The sequence below is a fragment of the Mycteria americana genome, chromosome 7 (assembly GCF_035582795.1).
Source record: "Mycteria americana isolate JAX WOST 10 ecotype Jacksonville Zoo and Gardens chromosome 7, USCA_MyAme_1.0, whole genome shotgun sequence".
In the NCBI taxonomy this organism is placed as follows: domain Eukaryota; kingdom Metazoa; phylum Chordata; class Aves; order Ciconiiformes; family Ciconiidae; genus Mycteria; species Mycteria americana.
This window is the reverse complement of record NC_134371.1, coordinates 40,848,717-40,868,099: the sequence shown is the minus strand read 5'-3', so window position 1 is coordinate 40,868,099 and position 19,383 is coordinate 40,848,717. Positions and strand designations below refer to the sequence as shown.

General features: G+C 44.5%; 2 protein-coding genes across 8 annotated transcripts in view; one reads left to right on the top strand and one right to left on the bottom strand.

Annotated features, from left to right (window-relative positions):
• NTMT2 (N-terminal Xaa-Pro-Lys N-methyltransferase 2) overlaps positions 1-451 on the bottom strand; it is a 50,135-nt gene extending 49,684 nt beyond the window's left edge. For 4 of the 7 annotated variants that reach the window (XR_012776514.1, XR_012776515.1, XR_012776516.1 and 1 more), the window contains exon 1: positions 12-449. Coding sequence is in view for 2 of the 7 variants with exons in the window: in XM_075508020.1 (XP_075364135.1) it covers positions 12-285 (274 nt within the window). In the remaining 5 variants the exon portion in view is untranslated. Of the gene's footprint in view, positions 1-11 lie in introns of all 7 variants that reach the window. The other 3 variants (XR_012776517.1, XR_012776518.1, XM_075508021.1) reach the window with 3 other exon arrangements.
• Positions 452-17,933: 17,482 nt separating this feature from the next.
• The window catches only part of KIFAP3 (kinesin associated protein 3), a 72,464-nt gene continuing 71,014 nt past the window's right edge, over positions 17,934-19,383 (top strand). Inside the window, exon 1 of the mRNA XM_075508022.1 lies at positions 17,934-18,083. Within this exon, the coding sequence (XP_075364137.1) occupies positions 18,052-18,083 (32 nt within the window). The 5' untranslated portion in view covers positions 17,934-18,051. The remainder of the gene's footprint in view (positions 18,084-19,383) is intronic.

Genomic DNA, 19,383 nt, shown 5'->3' with positions numbered 1-19,383 from the left:
CAGCTACTCACCCAGGGGAAGCTTTTCCAGCAGATAAAGGTAACTCTGAAAGAAGTCATTTCGGATCGCCTTATGCAAGACGAAGGACATACTGTGCCGACAGAGTTCTTCGTCTGTCTTGTGCCAGCGCGACTTAAAGGCCAAATGTGCTGCTTTATACGCCATGATGAAGACGAGACGTTTTTTGCAAGGGTGGACAGTTGCTGTGGCTGGTGCTCTCTGGAGGACCTGTCCTTCCAAAGAGGCAGAGGCAGCGTCATTTAAATTGTGGCAATGTGCTGTCATTCTATATTGGGGTGTGTGTCTAGAGCAGCGCAGAGGGTGGAGGCGGGCGAGAGGGGAGTGAGAAATGCTGGCTGTTGGCACTGGCTCAGAGTAATCTCTGGAGTGTCGCCCTCTGAAACGAGCAGGTGCTGGAAAGTGATAAAAAACTCAACCAGGAAATTGCTTAGCCAGGGTAAAAGTATATCTACTCCAAAAAAGAGTGGCTTTAATTCAATTACACTTTTCCTAATCTATTCAGCCTTCACTTCAAAGGAACTCAGATATTATCCAGGATCTCCCTCTTCTATATCTCACAGGGTGACTCTGTTTCTCTGTCTCTCCCAAGCTATTTGTTTTTCAGTCCGGGGCACCCAAGAGGAAGGCCAGAAGACAGAACATGGACATGCCTCTACACAAACTGTGTGTCCTAATAAACTCTGATTATAGGAACCAAAGAGAAAGCAACAGATTCAACTTCATGCTTTGCCACTGTGTATGGCAGGGCAAGCCACTGTCTGTGCACTACAATCTGCCCTGGTTCATTTAATCTGTTTAAATGGTACAGACTATCTCATCAGCAGAGGACAGCTGGAAGAAATTGCTGTCTGGGAACACAGGAATGGTATAGCCAGGGAAGGGTAAGAGCTTTTTGCTTTAGGTAAAAAAATACACAGAAGAACAAAAGGAGACAAACTGCCCGTTAACAAACTTGGACAAATACATTGGCTGGAAAAGAGAAGGAGGTTCAGACCACTACAGCGGGCAAAATTCTAGAAGAGGGGGAGTAGGGTAAGAAGCTGAAGTGCTTCTAGGATGGAGAATCCTAAGCTGCTGAAGGGGGCTGTATATCCTAAGTATGTCCCATCCCAGAGGATGATCAGACCCTCAAGGGACAAGGAGAGACAGGTCCTGCTTCAAAATCTTGTTTGACCCTTGGTAGTTCAGGCACTCGGTGTGGTACAGCTTCAAGCCTCCTGAGTTGCAAAGGTACCCAGCAAGGGGATGGGGGCTTTGTACTGACTGCACTGACCTCCACACATTGTGCCCATGAGGGTTTCCCCTTTTCAAGCTGTTTATTCCAGCTGTCTGCAGTGTAAGCACACTATAACGCAGCAATACACGATCAGACAGTTGGGTACTTTCAATACAAAAGACCTGCCATATGTCCTGAGCAGTACTGCAACTCCCGACAAACATCTGATCAAGCTTCTGAGAGCAGCACAAAGAAGACCTAGCCTCCACCAAGGAAAATTGCTAGTAATTTGGCTACAGATGATGCTACGCAGCATTTAGCTGCTTCAATTAAAGCGTATTTTATGCTTTAAAGCATATTTGATGCAGCATTATTAAAGCATATTTGATGCAGCATTTAGCTGCATCGATTAAAGCATATTTTCCAACATGACTCGCTTCCTTGGAGCAGTCAATCTCTGTATCTCTGCTTTGATATTACTTATTAGAAGTATTTAGGGGCAAAACCATCCCTGGGTATTACTGCCTTTCTTGTTTCCCCAACTGCCATCCTGTACTACTCATTCTCACCTAACTGCATTGGCACGCTGCTCCCCCAGCTGTTCCAGTCTACATGATCATGCAAACGTGTTGGTGAACAGATCATTGAATAAATCTTATTCAGAAAAATATACTTATTTTTGTTTCAAGTGGGATCAGTTCCCCAATCCAGCCTGCAGCTGACACAAGGGAATTTGTCATGTGCTACAGTATGGGGGCTGGAACAGCCACTTCGGACGGCGGCGTGGAGGAGGTAGCCATACAGCCACAATACACAGCAGCCTTACCAATAATGCAGATCTCCCCCCTCTATCCTGTCAGAGAGGTGTGCTGGAGGTGGCTCCATGACAGCCAAAGGTAATCTAAGTACTGGAAGATATGTTTCTATGCTCCCACCCCTCCCTGCTCATGCATTCCCACTGTTCGGGTCTCTGCTGAGCCATTTCAGCTTGCTACATCAGTTGGCTTTTTCTGTCTGGTCAGCGCTATGAACCAGCTCATTGCAAAGCTTACAATTGCCAGAAAAGTGCAAGAAGGGAGGCAGAAGGGTGCAGTTGAAGATGGGGTGGGGAGAGTGGGATCATGGCAGTGGCTAGATCAGCTCTGATGCCACTGCACCAAAGTCTGAGCCCTTCCTTGAACTGAGGGCAATGGTCTTCACGCAGCCTTAGAAATTTCAGCCATCCCTTGAAATAACTCAGTCTCAAGTTTCTTCCTGGTTATGTATCCATCAGAGAAGCACCAGGCTCTCTCCAACGAATTTTGAAATATCTGGGCCCAAACACAATCCTGGTGTCTCTCTTGGTTTTCTCACAAATCTGGCCCTTTCTCTTTCCTTATCTATTTTCAGCCACTCGCCAGTTAGTGCACCAGGAATGGATGCATCAAGACAGCATGTTAATGCTTTGGAAAGACATTGCACTAGCTCACTTTGTCACCAACAAAAGATATCCCTAGGAACTCAGAGCCCACCTGTTCCGCATTTGACACCACGTTTCACATTTGTCATGGCTGTAGTTTTGGCAATGCCCATTGTGTAGCGATGTGACCCCTCTGCTTAGAGATAGCAGTGACTCCAAGCATGAGACCTAAACCCTGACATACCCTAGTGGAGTCAAACCCTGGGACAGCACTGTGGAGGGTGCTGGGACTGCAGCCCCAGGGCTCCCCATAGCTTTGACACTCATGAGGTCCACAGGGGCCTGGGCTTTTACATTCACTAGGAGGACATGAAGCACAAAAGCAGAGAAGGGCACAGTTTCTCTTGCCTTCTGTGCACAAGTTGGGCTTAACTCTCCCTTTGCGTTCCCTGGTGCCTACAAAGTGCCCAGCGACTCTGACTCCACAGAAGCTCTCTCAATTTACACCTTCTGAGAATCTGGCCAATTACGACAGTGAATACATACACATGGGAAACAGGGCATATTTCAGGGCCACTCCCTATCTTTTTAATGCCCTGCTAGTGATCTTCTTATAACATACTCCTAGCCCACTCTCCTTAGGCAAAAAGGTATGGGCAATCATGTTGTGTATGTCTCTGTCTATGGCTTTTATTACCTCATCACCAAACAACATTTAAACCTATCTCAAACAAATTCCAGAACTAATTCAAAGCTCGCATCAGAGCAGTAGATGGGGTAGAGAGACAGATCTCATCCTGGTGTCACTCAGCACAGTGAGTTTTGCTCTTCTGAGATGCTGTAAAACCTATAAGCAGGGATGGGCACAGGCACATCTGCACCTCTCTTTCCAACCTACCATTCTCAACCATCCAACACAAATCTGTCAGAAACAACAGTTCACAGGATTAGTTTTTCAGGCTGAATGCTGGTTATAACTATTTTTGATAAATTGGTGGTGGTTTTGACTCACAGTAGTCCACACACACACAAAAAGAGTGAAGTTCTACGGAAGGCTGCATAAACACTAATTCTATTTATTCTATTTGCATGTGATCAAGACTAAGTCCCTGTTCCAAACAGCTCTATAATCTAAAGAGTTACTGTGAACGCACACTCAGTCCTCAGATACTAGTGCAGCTAAGTAGGTGAATCACAACAGCATCAAGCCTTTTAAAGCACTTTCAAAGCACTTCCTATTGCTGTCAAAGGTTAGGCTGAAACACAGATTTGTGCCCAGAAGTGATGCAAAAAGGCCACAGAAAGTGCAGGGGTTTTTTTTTTTTTTTTTTCAAAAAGTGGATGCTATATTCTCTGCCTATTTGTCAACAGCAGCATCTCAATGTCTCCGGCTAAGAGCAACTCACAACTGCTGGCTTCATGCTATCTCCTAAGCCCATATTCTGAGCAGGAGTGGTATCGATCTACTCAGAAGCTGCAAACAATTAATCCCCTAATATATACCCTACATCTCCATTAACAAGAAGAGTAGGACTTGAGTATGGGCACAATGGCACCCATAGTACTTGCAGGGTCACTGCTGAAATGTGAGTAAACCCACTTCTCAACTTTAGTTTCCTTTCCCAAATGGCCATTTGACTCTTTTGGAAGATAAGGCAGAAAGCCAGCCTTTTTGTTGCTAGCAGGGACACTGGAGAATCTGGACCTCTGGATAAACTGAAGCCCTATACTAAAATAACAGCAGACACAGCCATAATGTATGACAGTCATTGCCTCGAACAGCTTCTGGTCTGAAATAAGAATGTGTTTGTATTTCAGTGGGTAAACAAATAGTTCCTCCATCTGTCTTCTTCTTCCTCCCCATGAGATCAGGCAGTTCTAGGACATCGCGTTTATCACAGATGAAAATGAAGGATCAGCTAGAGCGGCTTCTTGTTAAAATACCTGCAGCTGATCTCTGCTTGGGGGTAGGAGGTTTAAAATAAAGTATCAGATGGCTTATGATGAGTCACTGCAAGATCCGAGGAAGATCTGTTTGGTGGAGCATCAGGGTATTTATAGAGAAGTTGGACTTACTTTTATATTAGTAGGTAACTACCTGTCTCCGCAGATCCGAGCTGTACAGGCTACTTCTGAAACACATCAGCTGCACAGAAGAGAAAAAGAAAAACATGTGTGCTAGCTCCACATATCATGCAGGTCACCAAGGGTCAATTTTGCCTTTAAATTACTGTGTCCTGCTTACAAAACACCTGGTATGCAATCTGATTTCCACACAGACAAGCCATCAGGATTGCTGTAAGATGTCTCTTTATCTTAAAAAGGCCTCTATATTAATTCTTCTCCCTCACGCTCACGCCTGGCACATGCTGTCAGGAATAGATGTGGTTAAAGCAAGTAATTTTTGTTTTATTTTTGACAAGTTTTTAAAAATTCCTGAAAACCACAGGATCATGTTGATAGAAGAGGCACAGGCAGAGAGCACACGTGCAGTTATGAGGGCAGTGAGGAACAGCTGCAGGTTGGATGGCAGGTGGTAACCTTTACAACTGACTTTGCTGCAGCCAGAGAAGCAACTGCCTGTATTGTTCTGACTGCAGCTTCGGTGGCTTATTCAGAGCAACAGTCTAGGCCAGTGTCTGGGTGTCAAGCTGGGAAATAGTAATATGACAATGGATGCACTAATTGTCTGACTTGTTGAAGTCCAGAACTCTTAGTCACAGTCCTCACCCACCTAAACTCTTCTCATGGGTCCAATTAGACTCAGCAGTCTTCAGAAGTATTACTGTGAAAATAATTTGGTTTTGAGTTGAGTGTGGAATTGAGAAAAAATAGTGCTTTGGGTTGACGAGAAACTGAAATATTTCTGTTTTCTCACCCAAAAAAAAAATTTCTGTGTCAGGCCAAACAAAATGCTTTGGTTTGTTTGCAGGGCTATTTCCCTTCTTCCACTTCTTTATTTGTAATTAAATTTAAGTAAATTTGGTTTCAGCCTATCATTTACAAGTGCAAACAATGATAATGTTGTTGTCACCAGCAGACTAGTCAGTCCTGCAAAATCAGTCTGTGGCAAAAGGACCCAAGGAAATGCAGAACAAAACAGGTCCTTGGGCAAAGACCCAACCTTGGGATATGACTTCTGATCTCTCTTGAGAAACCCTTGCTTTGAACCACATTTCCAAAGCAGAGTTCACTGCCTGTAGGTCAGGATGACTCACACCCTTCAGGGCATATCCTGCACAATTCCAGTGCGCTTTCATGGGTGCAGTCACAGCAGCAATCTGTTATCATTTATACAATTGGAATTTAGCAATCTGGAATTCCATCTAAAGCAACAAAACACAGTATGTGAGCCCTATGGGTAAATACATTATAATTCATGTAAATGAAATTGGCTAGAGCTTTATCCCTATGGAGGGAATACACAGTTCTTTCCTTCTAATCCTTCCAGCTCTGGAGCCAACACTGAATTACATTTTTAAGGGAGTGAGTGAAGCCACTCTTAGGTAGGAGTGAGAGCCTGTCTCACCATGTCTCAAGCACAGTGACAGTCACAGCGGGACCCTGATTTGGACATCCATAAACAGTATGCTAACGTAAATAGTGATATTTGGGGAGGACTCCTGCATGCTTTGGCCGTGAGGATTTTATTTCATTCTGGTTAGGGACTCTCAGTAGTGCTGGGGCTGAAGGGAAGGAAGGGCAGGGTTCCTGATGAAACTGCAGCAGGGGCTGCTCTGTTGTTCTTGATAAGAAGCATGACAGCTGTGCCCACAACATCTGGTTTTCATTGAACCCTAGTGAGAGTTCCTTGCTGAGTCTCTTCCACCCCATATGTGGTGGTTTAATTGATGGAGCCTGAGAAGGTTTTAGGTCCAGTGTGGAATGCTGCCTTTCGCTGTGATATGTGACTCCAGATACAGTAAGGGCTGGGCTGCTTAGAGTTGTCTTTCAAAAGTATTTCTTCTCAATATTGAATTTTGCGTATATTGCCCTCTGTTGGCTCAAGCGCATGATAAAGCTCCTTTTCTAGGTGAAAGCTAACAAAAATCTCCTTCTGGCTGAGTCACAGGGTTTGTGGGTTTTGGCAAATGCAGGATCAAGTTAGCTGTAGCCTTGTGCATGTGTGCATAGTTCATATGCCCCCATAGCTCTGCATTTAAGAATGCAGGCACAGCTCTTTAACCAAGGAGGAAGGGGGTCTGGAGACTGGCTGTCTCAGCCATTGTGGACTGTACATAAGAAGAGAGTTTTAAGGAGTGACCGGAGGGGATAGTGGTTTGGTGAGCCAGGATAAAGAGGATGTTGCACACTCAGGAAATAGCACAAAAAGCAATACGGAAAAGCCTGTGGGAGAAACGGGCAAGTGGGAGATAAGTTAGTCTTAATCTCTTTCAACTCTGGCACGCAACTGCGAGAAATGCTTTCGTAAAAAGTCTCTCGAGGCTTTATTTTCAATTCCAAAGCAAAAGAAAGATGGCAACCCACACCATCAAAGCTCTTTCTGTACACCACACTGCCAGAAAAACATGCCTTTCCACTTCCTCTCAGCTGGATTCTTCCTACCTAAGGCATATGACTGACCCATCTGCTCAGACCAAAAAGCATCCTGCCCAGTTATCTTGTCTCTGACAGCAAATGGCAGCAATGCCTAGGAAAACAGTCTAAAGCCATTAGTTAGGAAATGTGCATTGGCTGGTTCTTAGCACTTACATGCTGCTCCCACACAGAGCCACACCAGGCATTTTCCTGAACTCTTAGAAGGCCCAGGCATGAAGGCTACCGTCCTGGGCATAGCAGGGCACATGCTAGTGATGTGATGGGACATGAGAGTGGTGATGCCAGGAGGGGACAGCCTTTTTCTGGAGTGCGAACATCATGACAAAACAGAAACTCCAACTTGAGGAAGCAGAGAGTGGAATGGCTAACAACAGATCTGTAGAAAGAAGTGAGGTGGGCAGACCATGGGTTAGAGAGATCATGTAACCTTCTGCAATATGCCTCTTTTATTAGATCCAGGCTTTCAGATGTGGAGCTCTGTGGACCTCTCCCTGCTGTTGGCTAGGATGGCAAACATCAGATTGGCATTTCCCTGATCTGGTACAGCAGCATATTTCACAACAGTGGTGGAGAACATCCTTTTTGTTAGGGCAGTTAAAACTAGACTGGAAAATGTGTTGTTCTCTAAGCTATAGAGAAACATGACGCTTAGTTTCTTTTAAATTTGCGTCTCACTGCTTCTACCTGAAATAACCACCATGCCTCCTCTGACTTGCTATCTATTGTGAAAGATCCACCCTGGACAAGAAACTGCCTGTGCTGCAGCCAGTGTGGAGCTGCTCTGGAACAGCTTGGCCAGCCCATTCATCTGTGCTATCCGGCTGTCTGGCTAGTGTGCACAGAGACTGACCCCTCGCTGCTGCCAAAGAGCTGAACTCTGCTTAACTCTCCCTCAGCGCAGTCCCTATCATGGGTCTCTCATCTACCTGGCAGCCAGAGCACACAAACCTCTAGAAACTTAATTAACTTTCAAACTCTGCACACATCTTTCAATGGTGATTGCACTTGGCCAACATGTCATGAAGTTATTAGAGGGAAGAAGAAGAGACCTGATGAATGCATGGATAGGTAAGGCAAGATAAAACTAATTTCCTGAGAAAGCCAAAGGAAAACAAGCTGAGAGGGAAAAAGAAAAGTTGACTGTCGGGAACAAATCTGACATGTGACCTTAGAAGGCCTCTTCCCCCTTTAGCTCCTGAGAAGAAAAGGTCTGGCAGCAGCCGGGGGAGGTTGCACACCAGGGAAATTAGAGGGAGTCAGGAGCTGTAAGCAGCATTTTTACTGGATCAGTAGAAGTATCACAAGTATACTACCCCTGCATTTCAGATATAGTGTATCTGTGACACTGCTGGCTTGGATAGCCTTCATCCTTAACTTGTCTCTGAGTTGTGTGGAGTTTCACAATACCAGGAACTATGCAGTTAAATCGAGTGCATGCCTTGGAACATTAAACTCAGTTTCTGCAAAACTAAGTGATAAGTATCAAGGGGCAAGAAAACTAGATTAAGCCCAACTCCTGGACAGCATAAACACACGGGAACATGGATTACAGAGACTATAAACACACCTCTTCTTGTGAAATACTGCTCTTACACAGAGGACTGGCTCAAAATTTGCAAAACCCACCTTTTTTCAGAACTGAAAGTAGAAACCTAAATGATCAAGACTGGAAACTATTTGCTTTGCATGAACACTTTCTATCTGAGCTCTCAGACTAGAACCATTCAAAAGCCAAGTGTATGTGTGTTGTCCTTTGGAACCAAAAAATAATCAAGACATGAAAAGTTTGAGATGGTTAAATGTTTCCTCCAGAGGCTGGGGATTAGAAGTCTGGGCAAGTAGCAGAGGAGGAAAAAAAAAAGAGTAAAATAAAAGAAGAAACTCTTAAGTGACCTGACAAGGGAAACCTAAATCTTATTTTTAAGGGGTTAGGTTGTACTAAAGCTTGAAAAATTAAATCCACAGCTGTCTCCAGAGGACTATATCTCACTAAGAAAGCTTCAAGTAAGTTTATCATGTATCCAACACCTAGACATTGGACCTCAGGGACCACTAGGATAATATTTCCTCTGGATTAGCAAGAAAGCTAGCAAGTGACATTTGTATAAGACTAACTTTAAGTTTAAGGGGTTTTCTTATTATAAAATGATAAATGAAGAATGAGCACACTGGGAAGGAAAGTTCTTACAGTTTGTAAATCTAAAACATCCCTACTTTTTCTTTAAAAATGCACTGTTATCTCCTAAATTAGTTTTATTTGGTGACATCAGTAATTTGATGTTTTTACATCTATCACCCTCCCAGTGAAGATCAACGTGTTCTTTGTGAGCAATATTTTTAATCTCATAATCCCCTTTATGAGGAATGCTTTTAATTTCAGAGACCATGAGCACTGGCATTGAGACAATATAATATATATGAAAAAAAATTCAAGAATGAAACTATAGGAAACACAGGATGGATCTGGCACAATTACAGTGCTTTCCTTCTTCTGGGACTCTTCACTACTAGCCAATAAAGCCCAGGATATGTTGGAATGCTATTAATTAACTCACCTCACTGTGCCTCGCCATGACAACTGATATGCCCCTGGGTTCCAGGGAAATCTTATGAATCATATGAGATGCAATACTTAGCTGGAGCTGGGTGAATTAAGGACAACTTTACTATGTTAACTCTGAAATCTGAAATCCAACAGTGAATTGAGTTTTGTACAGAAGGCGCAAAACAAAACTCAGACATCTATACAAACACCAATGTTGGAGTTTTGTAGGATAAAGCACTTTTTATTTACGTATTTCACACACTTTCTGTGTCTGTCTAAAATACACTGGTGTGAGGAACAGACCACAGGTCCCCACAGCAAAATGCCTACAGTCTGTGGATGAGCTACAGTAAGGTAGCATTATCCCGTTCTGCCCACAAAGCACATCAGTGACAATTGTGTTTTCCAGTTATACGGAAAATCCTGAGTTACACACCTATGTGCTACTCTGTGCCCGTACAGATGCATATGTAGGAGGTGTAATGAAGAAAGGGCACACATAGCAAAATTAAATGGGGAAAGTGAAATGAGGGGAATTACCTAAACAGCTTACAGATGGTAACTAAATTAGTTGAAAACTGAAGGATTGTTTTTTCAACACACAGCTCAACAGCATTGTAAAACTTCCATTATTGTAACCCAGAAGCTCATGAGAAATAGTAATTACCAGAGCTGAACTCCTGGGCTCTCGTATTTTCTTACCCACAGGCCGGTCAGACCAGCCCCTGATCCTTCCTTCCCCCAGTGCTTTCCAGACTCCTGGAAAGTACAGCTGGGAGGGTGAAGAAATATTCTTCACCCCATGTTCCCTTCTACCTCTCAGGTCTCCTGTTGCCCCCCATATGCCTTGTTTTGAACACCATCACCTTCCTCTTCTGACAGTCTCTTCCAGGCACCCCATACACTCTCCTGCTGTTCCTTCACTGTGTTTCACAGCCAGCAATCCCTCTGGCTGTTTCTGTGCTGAGCCAGCTAGGACAGCACCTGGAACGCACACTGCTCCGGAGCTCAGGCTGCGTGCAAGTCACACTCACTCTTGTCAGAGGCATTTTAGAAAGCTCCTCAGGAAAAGCTATCTTGCCTGATATCATTCGACCCAGAACTGATGGCCTAGGTGGAGTATGAGGTGGGGTCTAAGCAGCAAGCAAGTGAAACCTTAAGGCTCTCCTAACTGTGAGGGAAATGCAGCCACAGCCCCCATGATAAGCCTTTTTTTCTCTGCATCCTGTTTGTCATTGGCTCCCAGCTGACTGTCACATAAGTTACATTTTTTCTTACAACTGTCTCTGTTGTATACATTCTTCCAGTTTTTCCACTCCAACCATGTTGCCACCAGATAGTTCTGGGAAGACCAAGTAGGGTGAAGGAGCAAGTGCACTAAATCAAACAGAAGTACAGCATCTGCTTGGGTTCCTGATGAGTCTAAAACTGACTCATCATCCCCCCTACCCAGTGGACTACTTCCTCTATTATTATCAATCACAATGTAAATAAAACAAATTAGCATAAGAACAGAACCCATGAAAGAATTTACTGTACACTCATCATCCATTCTCTTTCTTAGATTTAAAACCAGGAGGGACTTCCATGACCATCTAGTTGGCCCTTCAATATAATACACATCAAAGACTCCCCATCCATTGATCCCTGCATCAAGGCCAGCCTTATCACTACCAAGTGGAAGGATTATTTCATCCCCATAAACAATATGAAGTCATCCTTACCTATTCAGCACTGGAAAGACTTCAGCTGAAGTACTGTACCCAGGTTTGGGCATGGCTCTTCAAGAAAAACATGGGCTGACTGAGTAGCTTTGATACAAAAAAGAATGGTTTTCTTGCAATAATGGCAATACAGTCCTGGAACAGATTCCCCAGGAAGACTATAATGCACATCACTGAAGATGATATTAGTGATAGGAATAATATGGGTACAAATTATTTGGCTTGGGGCAGGGGGATAGACCGAAAGAGGTTGCTTCAGCACAATTTGCTATGAACCTGTAAGTCTGTTTAAGCTGGAGCATTTGTTTCACAAAGGCATCTACTCCTGACATAAAGACTGGTAATAACGGGGAAGCACCTAGTCATAAATCCTAAGGTAAGTTATTCCACTGGTTAAGTGCTATCCCACTAAAATTTTATGCTTGATTTCAGGTCGGAATTCATCTAGCTTAAATGCCTCTCCTTGTGCTTCTACTCTGCTACGCTTCTCATGTGCTTTGGTTAAAATTAAGTGGAAACAAATACACCAATGCTGCTATCTGCAAAAAGAGCAGGGTTTGCCCTGATATGAAGAACAAGGCTAGTGTTGTCCAGGATAGTTCAAAAACTTAATGAAAATATTTTGGCTATTAAGTGTTGTGCAAAATCTTCACTTTTTCTAAGGAAATAGCCATTGTCTGAGATATTTATAATAAATTGTTGGAAACAGAAATTTCCCTTTTGAATCTGTTTTAAATGAGTAACTTGCTTTAAATCAAATGTCACCTGAGCAACACCACTCCAGCTGAGGTACTCATTCCTTACTCTCCCCTTGCCTTTTTTGATAAAAATGGAAAAAAATGGCAATTATTTTTGAGCAAAGTAGAAAGAATTTGATGACCACATGCAGAATCCTTTTCTTTTGGAGAGGAGGGATGAGGAAGAGGGGGAATTCCTGATTTATGATCAAATATAGACTTGTTCACATGTAAAGGAGACCCCTTCTTGAAAACACTTAAGCTGGCGCTTAACTTTATTACTGTGGCAAAATTAAGCATGTGCTTGAGTGGTTGCAGAGTCAGAACCATAAAATGTCATAGCCTTTATAGCTATGAGTCTGCTTTCTGCCTGCTGCATCTAATAAACATTAAGAGGTGAAATTCTGTCCCCATCAGGGTCAATGGTAAAACTCTCATTGACTTCAGCAGAACCAGGATTTTGCACAAGAAAGCTCCATCATTGTCACTGGGGCCCACAAGATGATATTAGCAGAGAGAGGCCATCTGCTCACTCTTGTATGGACACTTTTATATTTAATCTTTCCATGTTTTCCTTAGTCCAATTAAAATTAACCCAAACTGAAAGCACATCATTGGCTCTTTGGATAGGGATACTGCATTTCAGGTTGTTTGTGAGAAAATAAGCAGAAACGAAATACACAAATTCTAGTGTACCATACATACCGAACATACACACATACACATACATACACAGAACATACTGACGTGTAGATGTGGCACTTAGGGACACGGTTTAGTGGTGGACTTGGAAGTGTTAGGTTTACGGTTGGACTCGATGATCTTAAAGGTCTTTTCCAACCTAAATGATTCTATGATTCTATGAAAATACACAACGTGCTGTATTATCACAGCAAAATCACAGCAAAATTACCTCTTAAAGGGTTAATCCCTTAAGGAAAAAAAAAGGTAACATTATGATACATTTTATATCTTCCAACACTTCTTAGATCAGCCTTGCTTAGGACATGAGTAAACTGCTATTTTTTCCGTAAGTAGCTCAAGTCTCAAGTCAGGCACTGAAAGTCTGTGGTTGCTTTGCCACATCACCAGCTGCAGCTGAGCTTGGGTACTGTACTCCTGCCTTGCAGGCTTGCGCAGGTCTGCACATGCAGAGTTTATAACACTCCAGCTGCTGAGGAGCACTGAGGCACAAGATGGCAGAGGTCAGTTTACCACCAGCTGGATATACTCACTCAGTCAAGTGAACGAGCATACAAGGCCATCAAACAGGATCACTTTCATGGAAGTGAGCAATTCTGATTTGAGTAAGTCAAGGGAGAAAACAGTATACCCTTTGCTCTATAATATCTAGTTAAAAGAAAGCTCTGCTTCTCTATGAAAAGGTCTGCTTCTTTTCACATCTTTAAATTTTTCTTTCTGCATCTGAAACAATGAAAACTCACAGCTTATTTTCTTCACTGGTTTAAATGAGCCGCAAATTGATGCATTTACTTAGGTCAGTGTTGAATTAGATATATTATAAAATACAAATCAAGCTCTCAATAGAGACTCCTGTTTTCATTTTTGTGAAATGTTGTGTTCAAGGATAACAAGAGCACCCAGTATTTACCAGCACGATCATGTGTCATATAGAAAACGCCCTTCTCTTGAGCGGATGTCCCTGTCACTGCTGATCAAAAAGGCATTCAAGAATCACCTTGATCTGGGTCCCAAGATTAATTTCATCCAGAAGAGTTAAGCCAGACTTTCCCTTTGCATATCAGATTTTGCTTTGCCTCGTCTCACTTCTTCCTCCCAATATAAACTTTTAAGCCCAGGGTTTATTACCTCCATACCTCAATCATTTACTACGTGACAGCACATCAGAACAACATCATCTCTGACCCTCACTGCGCAGCATAGTCTAATCACTTAAAATGTTTCTCTGAAAGTCATCCTTTCAGATTGCTGTACTTTATTTTTGCTAATAAAAGGCCTTAAGGAGTTTTAGACATAGTTCATTTTTACAAGGTCTAGGAAAATATCTCGTATTAACTATTTTTCCCTTGAAATTCACGCATATTCTTTTTTCCTGAGAGCAAGATGCAATCTTCGATGGAGAGATTACAAATCTCAGGGTTGCTTTTGTTTCTTAATTCTGCAAGACAGAAATTACCATTTAACAATTCCATTTGTTATAGAAAAGCAATGTTGGTTATTTTGTTTGAATTTTTTTTCACAATGATGTAAAAAAATCTGTGTAGGATTCAATAAAACTTTGAAGAAATCAGACCCCAAGGCATTTTCAACATGCAGTCTCGTGGTTATATACCAAAGGCCCATATAAAGCTCACTGAAGACAATGGAAACAGCTTTTTTGACTTCAAAATCAGGCTTAGCATCAGTACTTTTCAATCATAATGAATTTGTTTTATACTAAGAGAACAAATAGGAAGAAATAAAACTAAGTTACCATGAGACAGTGTGGTGGGTGTTGCTCTGATGTCACAGAGTGTATTCTGCCTATCTGGTTAAGAACATCTGGCCATCTTGAGGAAAAAAAAGAATCTCAGTTTTTTGCATAAAAGTGTGCTTCCTCAAAGACATTTAAAAGGGTTTTCACTTTTTTAATGCAAACAAAGAACAAAAATGTTGTTTATTTCTTCATCTACACCTCTTCTACAAAAATGTTGTTGTCCATTTCTTGTACACTTATTCTACCATATATTTAACTTGAGAACACTCCATGGTTCTCTTTCCTCTTGTTCTCTTTACCCACCTGCTTCACTTCCCTCCCTTAACTTCTCTTTGTGCAACTTCCTCCACCGTTCTCTTCCTATTCTGCTTTTCTCTGCAACTCCCATGCTCCTTTCCACCCTTCTTTATATTTCCTCACTAAAAAAATCTTTTCTTCTACCTGACTCAAGAACAGTATTTCTTACAACTGCTCTAAGAAAAAAAACAAAACCCAAAACCACCCAAACAAAACAAGAGAAACTCAGAAATACTGCACATTCCAGCTTCTCTTTGCAACTCGATCACCCTTCTGCCTCAAATACCATTCTTTCTTTCTCCTTGTGTATGCTTCTAACGTGCAGGTGAGGGGAAACTCCAGGGTCCCGTTGTAATGCCATAAACCTCATCGCACTATAACAAAAGGGATATAAGAAATTGTGCAAGGCAACATCAACAGCTCAGGGAAAGGCTGCAGAACCAGTCCTTGGGCGGCATTTTTTTACGATTTAATTTTAAAAGAATATCCCATGCAACGCAAGGTTTTTAGTGTTTGCACCATGTGGTTTTCTAAAGCCAGCATCAACTGGTTGTCACTGATATACAAAATTATCTGATCTTGGCACTGGTTGTGGCTCAATCCCTACAAAGCTGAGATATTTTCATTTGGACTCTGTCAGGCTGAGACAGGCTCTGCTGTCCTTTCAGGCCCTGACAAACAGCCAACTTTAGGCCAAAGATCGTGGCACACTTAACTGCAATAAATGTTCCTTTTCTCTTATTTTTCAGGCCTAACATTCTTTTGTATCATTCTTATCTTGTAATCTTTGACCTACTTTTTCATAGGTGCCTACAACTATTCTCCACTTGTAGGCATACGTGACCACATTAAAAAAAGAAATTCTCAGTGAAATAGATGGAGATTGTTGGGTACTTAGTACTCAGGAAATAACAGACTTTTTATTTATATGACTTCAGAGTTTAACGTTTGGCTCGTGCTTATCTGAAGAGCTGCTGAAATCACTGAAGAACTGTTGGTCTGATCAGGTAGTCATATATACATTTTTCTTTAAAATGTCATTAATAGAAAGTATTACTGTGATAAAAAATAGAATAAAGACAGTAACAAAAGCATTATGCTCCAGCAATGTTTTGTAAATTCATTGCTCTAAGGTAGCACTTTATATTTCACAGGGTACTTTCTTTTTCCATTTTCTGTTAAAACAAAGGCAGGGAACAGTATGGATACCACAAAATATTTTTTGCTGCTGTTACACATTATGAAAATATAAAAATTTTTAGTGTTCAATAAGATCAGTAGACATTAACTATTTATTCTTAATATTTTGCCACAATAAAAACAGAAGCTTAGGTACCTGACTATTATTTATTTCTGTATTAACCTTATGACTCTGGGTAGACAGCCATTTCAATTGTATGTAATGGGGCTGTAGTCCAGCAAAGAGCACTCCAGAAAACAACACATGCATGGATCTGCCCTGCATCTTATATGCAACTCCTGTTAGTTGCTGCAGAGTGGTATTGTCCTTTTATTCTCAAACCCAAACAACAACCCATGCTCCTCAAATAACTCTTGAAATAAATAATCTCTGCAAATCCCACACAACAGTTTTATTGAATTTTGCAAAACCAAGCAGAAATTAAAATCCTATTTTGAGAAAGCACAGAGTTTAAAAAGACAACAAGACACTGCTGCCTCTAGTTCTACGTGTTAGCCATTTACTTTCCAACCAGATGAACAGCAGGACCCTTGGGCAGCTGGGGATGGGCCTGGTTTACCTCTATCATGGATATTACAACAAATAGCTCAGAGGAATCTCCATTCGCGACTGGATGCTGCTCTGATACAAACTTTAGGTAAACTACAGCCCATTAAGATGGTTTCTGATACCTCTTGGATATGATGTCATTTGGTTGTTCTTTAGAGTGGCTCAGAAACAAGGTAAAGTGACAGAGGATTCAGGTGCTGGCTGTACGACGTAACACATCCCAACACAATTTTGGATTTCCAGCCACCTGGCTGAGGCTGGAGCTACAGCAGTATCGCCCCCATGTCTCCTGCACATCAGCGGGTGAGCAGCAATGCTGCTGACCGAAGAGGAAGGTTGTATTTCAAAACACCTTGCTGACCAAGGCTGCCTTAAGGCTGGGCTCAGCTAAGAGGTGGTGCTGAGGAAAAGCGACAGCTCAGATGGCCATAATGGGGCAGGACACAACAGCCCCTCTTCAATCCTCCCCTAAATACTGCAACCAGGAACATACAATGCCTTTATTCCTGCTACTTGCAGCTTCCTGAAGTACCACGTATGAAACAGGTGGATCTCTCTGTAAGGGCAGGACTGTTTCTTGACTCCCTCAGGGCTCAAGGACCTGTGGCCATGCCCTACCTGGACCCCCGCCTCAGCACCATTAACTTTGCTGGAGGACCAGCCTTGCCTGGCCTGCCCTGTGCAGGGCCTGCAGGCCGCATTGTCCCACTGGCCCTTCTGTGAAGGAGCGGGCAAACCCTCAGGCAGCAGGGGAGTTTGGTAACAGCCCCGCGGGGTGCCGAGGCCTGTGGGGCAGCCCCCGCCCTCAGGGGGTTCAGCTACAGCCCCTGGCCTGCGAGGGCCCTAGGCCCGGGGAGCTTACCTAGCACGGTGGGTAGCGGCCGTTGCCGGGTCATTGCACCCAGAGGGGGCAGAGGGGGCCCCGGCACAGCACGGCACGGCATGGCACCTCCATGGGTGCCAGCAGGGTTCGTGCCCCGACCTCCGAGTAAGGCGGGGATGGGTCCGGGAGGCCGCGCCAGGCGGGCAGGCCGCCTCACCCCTCACGCCTCACGCCTCACGCCTCACGCCTCGGGCCGGGCCCGGTGGGTCAGCGCCTCCCCCACGCCTGCAGGGGGCGCCGCACCCGTCTCGTCTCGCCCCGCCCCGCCCCGCCCCGCCGCTCGCAGCCGGCACCAGGCGCAGGCGGGCCGCGAGGGCCGCGCAGTGCGCATGCGCGCTCGCCGCCTCGGGCAGCGGCGCCGGCGCGTGCGCGCTCAGAGCCCGCGGGGCGGGGCTCGCGCTCACCCTGGTAACAGCACCGCTGCGGGGCCGCGCCCTGCCGAGGCTTCCCCTCCCGCCGCCATGCAGGGCGAGGACGCCCGGTACCTCAAGAGGTGAGCGGGGAGGCTGGCCAGGGTTGGGGGCGGGGGGGGGAGACGACTGTTGTGGGGCCGAGGTGCGGCAGGTTGTGGTGGGGGTGGAAGGGAGCCGTAGGGCTGAGGTGCGGCAGGTTGTAGTGGGAGGTGGAAGGGGGGCTGTGCGGCAGGTGGGGGCTGGGCGTGGGACTGAGGCGCGGTAGGTTGTCCTGAGGGGTGGTGTGGCGTCGGGTGGGGCGCTGTGGGGTGTGCGAGGTTGTGGGGTGGGAGACAGGTGTTGCAGGCTGTTGCGGGGGGTGAATGGGGGTTATGGGTTGGGGGATTACAAGGGGGCTGAGGCGGTTTAGCCTGTGGTGGGGGCTGAGTGGGAAGTTGTGGGGTAGGGGGGCGAGAAGGGGTCGTGGGGAGGTGATGGGGTGTGGGGCTGAGGTGTTGCAGGTTGTAGCAGGGGGTTGGCTTGAGGATGGATGGGAGGTTATGGGTGGGCAGATGAGAATGGAGAGTGTTTTGAGAAGGGAGATCATGAGGTGGGTGGAGGGATTGGGATTGAGGAGTGGCTGGTTTGGAAAATGGCTTGAGGTTGGGGGGGGAAGATGGGTGGGAAGCTTTGGAGTGAGTGGTTTGGGAACGGGAGATGGATTTGTTTGGGGCAGGCTGAGGGGTGGCTTCCTAGTCTGGTGGGCAGGTGACTTGAATGAGGACTGGGAGACTGGGTTAGGGATGAGTGAAAGTTATAAAGTGGGTTTAGGGTAGGTCACTGAAGTGGCAGCAAGTTGAGAGGAAAATAGATGTTATTAGGAGATGAGTGGGGAGGGTTGTGTGGGTACAAGAAGTTGGGATGGGGCAGGTGGTTGCTTTGGGGAACAGGCAGGCTGGGCACTGGGGGGAGGGGATATTAGGCAGTAAGGGCAGGCTCAGGGTGCAGCTGGGAGAGATGAACTGATTTGGAGGAGATGTTAGAGCATGGCATGGCAGACTGGGGGGACGACAGGTAATGAGGTGTGATGAATGGAATGGTTTGGGAGTTGGGATGGACCTGAGAGGTAACCATGGTGTATGAAGGGGGTGATCTGTGTTTGATGTTAAAGATGTGATGAATGAATGGTGCTTTTATCTGTCTATTTGTCAGTGAGACCACTCAGCCTAAAGAATAGGGTCTGAGTAGGCAACTATTGGACCTCCATCAGTTGTTTCAGAGCAAAAGTGCTAGCAATCCCAAAAGATGTCAGGCCATCTAGGCCTCTGTTAAGATATGCTGTGTGAACAGTGTCACTTTCTCCTACCATGCGGGTGACTTTATCCATCACCTCTTGAATCC